At 34.6% G+C, this 12,183-nt stretch overlaps 1 protein-coding gene across 1 annotated transcript in view; it reads right to left on the reverse strand.

Moving 5' to 3' along the window:
• Positions 1–12,183, reverse strand: part of XPR1 (xenotropic and polytropic retrovirus receptor 1) — a 205,353-nt gene that overhangs the window by 2,163 nt on the left and 191,007 nt on the right. Inside the window, exons 12-14 of the mRNA XM_061185655.1 lie at positions 11,003–11,169; positions 7,686–7,825; positions 1,106–1,327 (exon numbers count right to left, since the gene is read on the reverse strand). Coding sequence (XP_061041638.1) covers positions 1,106–1,327; positions 7,686–7,825; positions 11,003–11,169 — 529 coding nt within the window. The remainder of the gene's footprint in view (positions 1–1,105; positions 1,328–7,685; positions 7,826–11,002; positions 11,170–12,183) is intronic.

Genomic DNA, 12,183 nt, shown 5'->3' on the forward strand with positions numbered 1-12,183 from the left:
CCTTTAAAATGTTTCCTTATTTTCTTTTTAGTCCTATTGTAAGCATCCTAATTCAAGTCTTTAATGTTCCATACTTAAGAATACTGCAATGGTCTTTTAGTTGAGCTGGCCTTGAGTTTTCCCTTTCCCAATATATGTTGCACAGTGCCATTAAAACTTAGGAAAATATTACTTTCATAATGTCATTCTATGAAAAAATTCTCTGTGACTCCTTCCTGCCTACAAGATCAAGCTTGTACTTTTCAGCATTTTACAATCATACTTCATCTATTCAGCTAAATTTTCTTACTATTTGTTACTAGTTTTAGTCACATGGCTTTTCTTTCTGCCCCTCATTTCCACCTTTATGTGGTTACTGTGCCTCTAGCCTATTCAAACACTCCCTTATCCTTTAGAAAACTGCTCATGCTCAACCTGTCTCCTCCTTCACTCCAATCCACTGTGCTATCCACTGTCTCTAAATTTCAAATGCAGCCACAATATACCCTACATTTATTGTTACTTTTAGGAATATACAAAGTAAATGACTGATAAAAATACTGTTGTAGGTATTTAGTAAAAAAGTAAAAATAATAATAGCTTACACTTATCGAGCTCTTTCTGTGAGGAAACTGGTCTAAATCCCATGTCATAAATTTAATCTAACCAGCCACCCTATGAGCAGGACCATATTAATCCCAATTGAGAGATGAGGGATAATACAGAGAAATTAAGTGATTTGGCCAAGATGACATAGATGGCAAGTGGCAGAACCAGGATTCCTAAAGTTTATAACTTGGAAATGATTTTTATACAAGATACACTGAAGAGTCAAGTAAATTATTTTCCAACAAATTTTCCCCAGTGTACTTTTAATGCCAAATTAGTAAGTATTAATTAATGTATTAATTAACATATTAATGACATTTTACACTATGTGTTCATTAAGACATTCTATATATAGGTTGGATCATATGAAACTGCTGTTATTGCTGGTTTTTGTGGTGAAAGATGGTTGAACGCCAGCAATTTCACCTGGTTCAACCTGATAGCTTCCTAACTTAAACGTTATCCAGTACTAAAACCTGAAGGGAATTCATCTCACAGAAGTGGAAGCTATACATACTGAGAAGCGAGGCGAGGCCGGCGCAGGGATATGCTCTGGCTGTACTTCCATGGCCGATTCTTCTGGCGGTTTCGTACCCCGTCTTCCTGGTCCATCATCTGCTCTAGAAGCGTCTGATCATCTGCATTCAGAGGGGCCACAGAGATGTCCCTCACAGCACGGAATTCACCACAGTTATTCAGATGTTCATTCTCCAGGCGGAAGAAGTTCCACACAAATCGCCTTAGCAAAATGGGGTAGAATAGGCAAATTACTTATAAAATTTGAACATACTACTACTATCACCTGTAGACCTCCCAGTATAACAAGTTTCCACTCATGGAAACAAAAAAAGGAATTAAGGACTAGAATACTATAATAAAATAGAAAAAAGATGGTGTGGGGGGGGGGAAGGGGACAAGAAAGGAGTAGGCAAAGGAAAGGAACTCATGGAATGTGCAGTTTCAGAGTACTCATTCTTTCCCTTTATTGAACAAATATTTATTGAATGCCTACAATATGACAGGAGAAGGCACTGAATGAGACAAAGCCTCTGCCTGTATAAGTGTAATTTCTAATGACAGAGACAGATAATAAACAAGTAAACAATTAGCTAACGGTAAGTGCTCTGAAGAAAATAAAGCAGGGCAAGGGTATAGAACGTGTTTCTTTGAAGAGATGGCATCTAGCAAGGAAGCAAGTCAGGTAAAATCCTACAGAAAAGTATCCCAGGCAGAGGAAACAGCAAGTACAAAAGCTCCCAAGCTGGACAAGACTTTGGTGTGTTAAAACAACAGCAAGGTCAGTGGGGCTGGAGAGGAACAGGAAGGTTAAAATGGCAGATGAAGATGGAGAGGTAGAAAAGAAAGGGGCCTGATCCACAGAGGGCCTTATAAGCCATAGTAAAGAGTTTAGATTTTTAAGTGTGATAGAAAACAAGGAGAGTTCTGAGCTGGAGAATGATGTGATTTGTTTTAAAAAGATCATTCTATCTGCTGCACTGTGAACAGATCAAAGGAAGACGAGAACACCTGAAGGAAGACCAATTAGAAGCTGCTGCAGTAGTCCAGGAAAGAGATGATGGAGACTTAAGATACAGCTGGGGATAACAGAGGTGATGAGAAGCAGACAGACTAGGGATTTATTTATGAAGATGAAGCCGACAGGACTTACTGACATGGGATGTGAGTGGTCTCAGGTTTTTGTTCTCATTGAATGGTGACACCATTTACTAGAGATCTGGGTTGTTCCTATTAGGCCAGAGCCATTAGATATCCAAGAGGAAAATTCAGTAGCTACATGGACATGAGTTTGCAGTTCAAGAGAGTCTAGGACTATAGACAGCATAAGAACGGTATTTCAAGTCATGGGCTTAGGAATAATATAAGTGGAGGAGAGAAGATTAAAGAGGATTAAGCCCTGGAGCACTCCAATATTTACAATTTGGGAAGAGGAAGAAGAACCAGTAAAGGAACTGAGACGGAATAGATAGTGAGAGAGAAGAGTGTAGTTTCTGAGAAATCAAGTGAAGAAAGTGCTTTGCTGAGAGGTAAAGTAAGATAAGTACAGAGAACTAACCACTGGATTTAGATAAAGAGGATAAAGAGGCAGTATGATCTAAGAGCACAGATTCTGGGAGACTGTCTAGATTCAAATCATGGATGCTGCCACTTACTAGGTGTAATAACCTTGGATGATTTACTTAACCTATGCTTCATTAGTAAAATGAGACAGTAACAGTACCTACCTCACAAGACTGTTGTGAGGATTCACTAAGTTAATACATGTAAAGGGCTTAGAACAGTACCAGGTACATAGAAGGCAATACATAAGTGTTTGCTATTATTATTATTGATTATTAACAAAAGCAATTTAGTTTGAGTATTGGGAAAAGAAGACTTGAGTTGAATTAAAGGGAGAATGGGGGAGGAGTCAGAGAGCAGAGACAGCAAGTACAGACATCTCTTGAAGAGTTTTGCTGTAAAGGAGAGCAGAAAAATGGGCAGTAGTTGGAGGAAGGAAGATTCAAAGGAGATTTTTTTGCTTTTGCTTTAAATGGGTGATAGAACATCTGATTCTATTATTAAGCAGATAATTTTTTAAAGAGAAAAAAATCAAGAATAAAAAAGTAATTGAGCTCCCTCTTTTTACTAGAAAAAAATTTTTTTTTAATGTATAAAGCAGCATACATGAAAGAGAAAGAAGTATTTGGGGGGAGGCGTTATTGGTGATGGAGAATTTCAGGTCCCAAACCTAGACATCTGAGAAAGCGAAGAGGGGAAGGAGGTTGACAAATGGTTTGGAGAGAGCACTGACAGCAACAAGTATACTGTTTCCAGATTCAATCTTATTTTATCAGGCCATCCTGATATATGTGCCCATCCTGACTCGGAGGAAAGCTATACACCTGTCTAAAAATATCTTTGTTTCATCTTCATTTGTGAAAGATATTTTCACTGGGTAAAGAGTTCTAGGTAGGCAGTTATTTTCGTTCAGCACACTTAAGATACCATTTTAATGACTTCTGACTTTCTTTGTTGCTGTTGAGAAGTCAGCTGTCAAACTAACAGCCATTTCTTTAAAGATAATCCTTTCTTTTGGGCTGCCTTTTTTTTTTTTTTAAATAAGCATTTTAACTAAAGCACAACATAAATATATAAAAGTGTGCAAATTTTAAGTGTGCAGGTTGGTTAATTATTATAAAGTGATCACAATGTGTAATTATCACTCAGAAACAAGAAATAAAAAATTACCATATACCTAAAGCTGCCTTTATGGCCCCCCTATGTTATCTTCTAGAGAGTTTATTGATTTACCTTTCATATTTAGCTCTGCAATCCACCTGGAATTGATTTTGCATACATTATGCAGTGGAAGTTGAGATTTATTTTTTCCCCCATATGGATATCCAGTTGACTCAATATCATTTATTAAAGAACCTTTTTTTCTCCACTGTTATATAGCCACCTTTGTCATAAATCAGGTAGTGTCAATGAATGTGTGGATCTGTTTCTGGACTCCCTATTCTATTGCAGTGGCCTATTTGTCTCTTCTTTGTCTCGTCAGACACTGTCTTAATTATGGTAGTTATATAATAGGTTTTGATATTTGAGAGTATAAGTCCTTTACTTCGTTTTTTTCAGGATAGTCTTGGATATTCTTGATCCTTACTGTTACCATATAAATTCTAGACCTGGCTTGTCAATTTTCACATACATACATCTTTCATTAAATTTATTCCTTTAGGTATTTGATACATTGCAGGGCTATTCAAAACGGTATGTTTTTTAAAAATTTCATTTTCTAGTTGTTCGTGAGTTTTTTAGAACATTAATTTATGTCAACCTTATACTCAGGGACAAAGCTACATTCACTCTAATAGCTTATTTGTAAATTCTTTTGAATTTTCTGCATATACAGTCATGTCACCAATGAATGATCATAGTTTTATCTCTTCCTTTCTAATCCTTACACTTTTTCTCTCCTTATTGCACTAGCTATACCTGCAGTATGATGTTAAACAGAAGTGGTGACAGCACGCATACTTATCTCATTCCTGATCTCAAGGGAGAACTTACAGTGTTTTACCATTAAATATGATCTTGTTTATTTTTTTTGTAGTGTTTATTTTTTTCATAAACAGGTATTGACTTTTCTCAATGGCATTTTCTATATTTGTTGAGGGTTGTTTTCCCCTTTATTCATTAATGTGGTGAGTTACACAGATTAATTTTTAAATGTTAAATGATTTTTGAATATTACATCTTACATTCTGGGAAGGAACCTAACTTGGTTGTGATGTATTATCCTTTTTATATATTGTTGGATTCATTACCCAATATTTTGTTTAGGATTTTTGCATCCCTGGACATGAGAAATATCCTTGTAGGTTCAGACATCAAAGTCATACTGGCTGCACAAAATGAACTGGGAGGTGTTCCTTTCATTGTCTCATTTCCCTAAAAGAGTTTTGTGTAAAACTGATAATATTTCCTCCTCATATATGTGGAAGAATTCCCTGCAGTTTTCTTTGTAGGAAGAATTTTAATATGGATTTAATTTCTTTACTACATATAAACCTATCAGATTTTTTATTTCCTCTTTATTGGTTTTGGTAAATTGTGCTTTTTTGAGGAATTTGTTCACTTCACTTAAATTTCTAAATTTATTGGCACAAAGTTGCTCATAATATTGTCATGCTCTTTTAAAAAACATCTTTAGGATTTTTTTTTTTTTAATTTATTTATTTATTTTTGGCTGTGTTGGGTCTTTGTTTCTGTGCGAGGGCTTTCTTTAATTGTGGCAAGCGGGGGCCACTCTTCATCGCGGTGCGCGGGCCTCTCACTATCGCGGCCTCTCTTGTTGCGGAGCACAGGCTCCAGACGCGCAGGCTCAGTAGTTGTGGCTCACGGGCCCAGTTGCTCCGCGGCATGTGGGATCTTCCCAGACCAGGGCTCGAACCCATGTCCCCTGCATGGGCAGGCAGATTCTCAACCACTGCGCCACCAGGGAAGCCCCTAGGATTTTTGATATTTGTAATTTGTGCCTTCTTTCCTTTTTTCCTCGATCAGTACTATTTAGACATTTTAACAATTTTATTACTCTTTTAAAAGAACTAACTAGCTTTGTTAATTTTCTCTATGTCTGTTTTCTATTCCATTAATTTCTGTTCTTTATATTTTCTTCCTTCTACTTTTTTTGAGGTTTGATTTGCTATTTAAATCTTTTTTCTAATATCTTGAGCTGTATACTTTTCTAATATGTACATTTAAGGCTATACACTTCCCTCTAAGTATGGCTTTAGCTATATTTCACCTTTTCTTTTGTTACATTTTCAATTTCATTCTATTCAAAGTATTTTAAAATTTTCATTGCAATTTCAACTTCAATCATGGGTTATTTATACATGTGCTGCTTAATTTCTAAACATTTGCGAATTTTCAGATATCTTTTTGTGATTTTACTCCTCTGAAGTTTAAGACTTCCTTTACAGCCCAGAATATGGTTAATTTTGGTAAATGTTCCATGTGTAGCATTTGTATTTAGTACTTGTTGTATGCAGTCCTCTAAATATGTCAATTAGGTCAAGTTGGTTAATTGACTACTTGTTTATTACTGAGAAAAGTATGTTAAAATCTTTCTCTAAAATTGTAAATTTATCTACTTTTACTTTTTAGCAGTGTCAGCTTTTGCTTTACATATTTTCAAGCTATGTTATTAGGTGCATATAAATTTGAATTGGCTATCACAAATGAATCTCAAAGTCTCTAGGTCTGGCAAATTTCTTTAGTGCAAAATTGGCTTTACTGTTCTGCTTATCCTGGGATATCTGCCTTCACTTAGCGTTTGGGCTATCTTGTCAGATCACTAATGTTTTTAGGAAGATTAAAAAAACATTTTATCTGGTATTTTTATTGTTTCCACTGATAAGGTTGGGCTGAATAACCCAGACTGCTAAATTGCAAAAAATGATTCTCAAAAGATTTTAATTCTAATTCCTGTTCTGACTTTTTACCTCCTTATTTCCACTCATGACCCTTCCAATGGAGCCCAATTCTTTCCTCTTTTTTTTTTGATTTAAAAACCTTTTATTAAGTATAACACACATTCAGAGAAGTGAACAAATCTGATGGGCACAGCATGATGAATTTTAACAAAGTGAACCCATCATGTAACCAGCACACAGATCAAAAAACAGAACATTACTCCACCCCCCACCCAAGGAGGTTCTCCTGGTGCCACTTCCAGTCACTGTCCCACAAGGGCAAATACTATTTTGACTTCTAATACCATAGATGAGTTTAGCCTGCTTTTGAACTTTATAAATTTGGAATCATACAGGGACATACTCTTGTGTCTAACTTCTTTTGCTCAATATTTTGCTTTGTGAGATTCATTCATGTTGTTATTTAGTCTTTTGTTCTCATTACTGGATAGATTTGCATGTGTGCAAATACCACAATTTATCTATCCACTCTATATTGCTGGGCACTTGGGTAGTCTCCATTTTGGTCTGTTATAAATAGTATTATTGTGAACATTCTTGTATGTGGGTCTTGGTGGCCTTAGGTTAGCACTCCTGTTTACTATATACCCAGGTGTTCATGCACAGCTTTGGTAGATACTGACAAAGAGTTTTCCAAAGTGGCTGTTGTACTAGTTTCCTCCTACCTGCAGTGTATGAGAATTCCAATAGTTCCCATTGTTCTACATCCTCATCAATACTTGGTGTGTCTGTATTTTTCATTTTAGCCCTCATAGGTGAGTAGCTATATCTCAAATGTAGGTTTAATTTGTATTTCCCTGGTGACTAAGCATGTTAAGAACCTTTTCGTATGTTCATTAGCCATTTGGATGTTCAAATGGAGCCCAATTCTAAAAAAGCTTCTAAGTCATCATCAGCAGTTACTTTCCCTTTGTAAGAATTAATCTCTTAGTCCTTCAACCAGGATTTTCCAACTCTGAGGCTAATGAGAAGTCTGAGAAAAGTTGGAAAATTTAAGCTTTTCAAGTATAAGTTTTAATAAATTCTGATTTATAAGTATTGAGCAACTTTTTAGGTAAAAAGAATCTTCGATAAACTTTTCAGTAGTTTGCTTACCGGAAAACCTCAAGGGGAGCAAAGACAGTAGCAATGATGTCCCCAGAATGAGGCAACAAAGTCATGGAGGTAATTGAGATTTGGATAGTCCAAGCAAAGCGCAGGATCACATCCTCTATGATGGCACAGTAATAATAGGCCTGAGGAATAATAAGCAAATTGAGTACACTTAACATCATGTTTCTTACAAATAAGCACACCTAGCACAGTAACAAGAGTCACATATCCTACTGACAAGCACAGGTTAAAGAGTTTTATATTTTAGAAAGATTTCACCAATTTAGGTTTTTTTTTCTTAAATGGTACAATATTTAAAATGAAGTTTTACTGAATTTCAGTAATCATTTAACAAATAAACTTCATTCCCATAATGTATACCAGGCTCTCTTCTAGACCCCAGAAATACAAACCAGATGAAATCCTTGATCTGATTGAAATTATACTCTAATATGTATGCGACACACTAATGACTCAATAGTTAATATTAGAAAATATTAGCAGATTTATTAACCCTGTTATTTGCACTTTTATTCTCAAATTGCCTTACCCTCCATCTGAAAAAATTTTGCCTTGCTTTTTGATGTCAGTAAATAAAATTAAGCTTGGATTTCACATACATAGTTAAATTTAAGGAATGTTCCATTTTCACATGAGGAAGACAGCACTCAGCTAATCTTTCCAGGTACTAGTACCCAGTATTTGAGAGTCCACGCTTACCTACACAAAAGTCTTAAGTAAACAAACTGCCAATAGACCAGAACTGTAATTCACGGATTTTTTCACTATTAATCTCTGGATATCTAGCTCTTTAAAAATATGTATTTAAAGGTTATGACATCTTATGGGAACTAGAACTGATATGTATTAAGCCATAGCACTTATTTTATTTAAAAAAATTTAACAAAGGAATACCAGTCATGTCAGAAGCCTATTAAACAAAAGAAATAGCAGTCCCCTTCTTATCCCATTCTCTAGAGACATTTTCAAAATTTGTAGCTATTTCTTCTATTATTTATCTTCCACATTTCTAAATAATGTGTGTATATTGCTATATCTTGATTAATCAATTTGACATTATCCACTGCTTACTATGATGAATTTTATGAAGATTTTTAACACATTAACATATCTCCCTGTTCCCTCCCCCATCAATCCAATAGAGCGATAATGTAATGTTTGGATAAATCCACATGCAGTGAACTCATTATTAGGCCTCTCAGTGAAGAGCTGCAATTTCATGTGTCTTTAAGAGCCAGTCAAGTGGATCCACATTTCACTGATGTGGGAGCTGATGTTACCAAAAATTGAAGGTCTTTTGGGAGGAATACACTTAACTTGAGATCTAGAGACGCAGAAAAGTTAAGTTTTAATATGGAGATAACAAAAATGTTTCCTGGACCTGGGTATGGTGCTCAATAGTATGCATTGTTAATGCCGAAGAACTGATTTTAAGGTACATATAGCTGTGTTAATTTTTAAGTGAAGTACCACTGGACTCAGCAAATAGCTTCTTCCCTTTTTAAGAAGAATAAATTTTATTCCAATATTTGCCTTTTTAAAATTGAAAGGGGTATGGTGATGCCCTAGAACATTTTTCTTATACATTTGCAAAGCATAATGTACAAAAGCATATACTTTATTTTCTAGGGTCATGAAAATATATAATAACAAAAAAACTGATTCTATTAACTAGTTTTATTACATAGAAATCAAAAAGTTAGAACTATTTAAACGGAGGAACGAATATTTATATAAAGATATAAACAGTTCATCAAAGCAACCATTGTAATAAGAAATAAATGTATTATCTCTCTCAGTAAGGCAAGAACAGTTCAAAGAGCAATAAGGCACATACATTTGGTGAACACAAAAGGCCATCTTTACTTGAATGCATGTCTGCTGTCTGACTTGTGCTTATTATTACTTTTTTTGATTTTCTTTTCAAATGAGACTTATAAAGATATATCTAGTATCTTGGTCATACATTCTAAATTCGCACATTGGGATTATTGCTACAGCTTATGTTAAAAAAAAAAATCACTGTCAGTAAACATCTCCTTTTCTGCCTTCATTTGTTTATACAAAGTTACCCTAATATACTATTCTTCGTATTCACTCTCCTATCATTTATTTTTAATCCTCACACTGAAAACAGCCTTCCCTAATCACCAATTAAATATTACACATTCACGCATTTTCAAAGTGCAATTTTGAGGTACTGGTGACATTCTGACATAGCATAAAGTATTAGTGACCCAATTTATAATCTCCTCCATACATCACAGAATTTTAGGACTGGGAAAGGATCAAGAGATAATCTAGTATAACACCCTACCTTATAGAAAAGAATACACTGTAGTCTGGTTGCCTGAAGTTATACAGCTAGTTAGTGAGACAGCTGGGATTAGAATTCACTTATAAGGATTCCCAGTTCATTGTTTAATTTCTTTCAATATCTGAGTAAAGATACTCTTGGCCTTTTGACTTTTTAACTCAGCCTCTCTCATCCTTTTATTCATATATATATATATATATATAAGATGCTAAAATAATTCCCACGTAATTATCCATATATTTTTGGATTAAATTGGAACTTTAGGAAAACTGATTGAAATAAATAAAAGGAGAAGCCTTCCTGATGCACCCAAGCAAAGTCAGGCACTCCCCTTTCCTTCGTGCTTTCATAGCGCTGCTCATTCAGTCAAGTATTTATTCATTCATTCCACAAACATTAAGTCCCTGTATGCCAGGGACTATGCTGGAGAGTGAGGGATATAGATACCTAAACATGTAATTAAAATACAGTGTGACGATTGCCATAATGGAAGTTTGTATAGGGTAAAATGGGATTAGTACGAATGGCTAATTATGCTTGGAGAAATAAGAAAGGCTTCTTAGAGAAAGTAAAAAACTGACTTAAAAAGAAGGAACAAGAGTTTGCAAGGTAAACAAAGGGGAAAGAGGGCATTTGAGACGGAGGGAATTGCATGGTCAAAATAAATCATAAACGATAGTAAGTTATTTATTCCTCTATTCTAGTCTTTATCACATTGTATTGCAATCTGTTTACTTATCTGTTTAGAATATAGATTAAGGCCTCCTTAAGAACCAGAATTTTACTTTGTTTTTATTTCCTATAGCATCTAGCATATAGTAAACATCTGATACATTTTTGCTGACTGAATGGATTAGTATTTTTTGGTAAGTATTTTCTCTAATTATATTAGGTTGGGATTGGGTATATATTGTAATAGGTACACCTGAGTTGTTGTTTTGTTTTTCTCTTTTAAATAAACCCAAGGACTCTTTGTACATACTTTTTGGGGGTATACAATCTCTTCCCGGAGGAAGGTGTTTTCTCCTGCATTCTTATCAAAAAGACCCCAGTCCATCTTCAGATCCCAGATGAGGGTGTAACAGGAACTGATGATACAAAAGACGATCCACAGGTAAAAGAACACTACGGTGTCTGAGTGACCTCGTTCTGAAGAAAGAAAAGGGAAAGAGAAAATTACTAGATTCAGGTAAAATTCTTCATTAAATAAAACTAATTTAAAAACAGATTCTTTCTCCAGCTCCATAAAGGAAGTAAGATTTTAAAAGAAATCTCCTTAGTAGGATCATTGTCTAACAAAAGTTAAATAATAAATCTGATTCTTCTGAAGTTCAAATAATTATCAAACGTTCATCAAATACACAAAATCTGTACAAATGTGCATTTAGAGTTTAGAGGCTTTATGCTGAAAACAGAAAATTTCAAATAACTGCAATGGAGGTTTTGAATATTACAAAAGTTGTCATTTTAGTTTTTGCCATCAGGTGGCAGCTTAGGGTCAAAGATGAAAAAAATTTATGAAACACCACTAACAAGGAATGTGCTGCATTTGCTTTAAGAAATTCTTGGATTGTTTTTACTTTAGAACAACATTTCCTTCATATATGTAGATCTTAATACTTATTGCGAAAGCAATCAGAGAATTTTAATTCTAGGTAAAATGCCAGAAAGCAACAGATTGATGAGGAATGTATCCTTAGGAACATATATGAAAGCAAATTTCTCTCAAATCACAAAGCAAAGAATGATATGTTTGCTTCTTTTGGATGTTATTTAATGATACAAAGGCTTAATGGGACTTTATGCTGGGAACACTATAATGTAACTTTGGGCTTTATGCTGAGAACACTATAAAGTGCACTAAATCAGAATAATAAAAATAATTTGCAAAGGTAGTTACACAACCTAGTCTTTTTCACTCTCAAGTGCTCTGTATATTCTCTATGAAGCTTTTCTTTGACAAGTTTGACAGTCATCGTGATGTTTTTTGTATTCTCTGGGTGTAGGATATAAGTATATAACTACTACTAATATGGTCCTCAATCATCAGGAAAAAAAGGTGTCATCTAATTCAAAAAAAGTTTAAATTGTGGTTAGCTTCCCAAAGGCTTAGAAAGTAAAGGATGTATCATGCATTATCCATAATCCTTTCTATTAAAATAA

Source organism: Eubalaena glacialis, chromosome 3, assembly GCF_028564815.1.
Source record: "Eubalaena glacialis isolate mEubGla1 chromosome 3, mEubGla1.1.hap2.+ XY, whole genome shotgun sequence".
In the NCBI taxonomy this organism is placed as follows: domain Eukaryota; kingdom Metazoa; phylum Chordata; class Mammalia; order Artiodactyla; family Balaenidae; genus Eubalaena; species Eubalaena glacialis.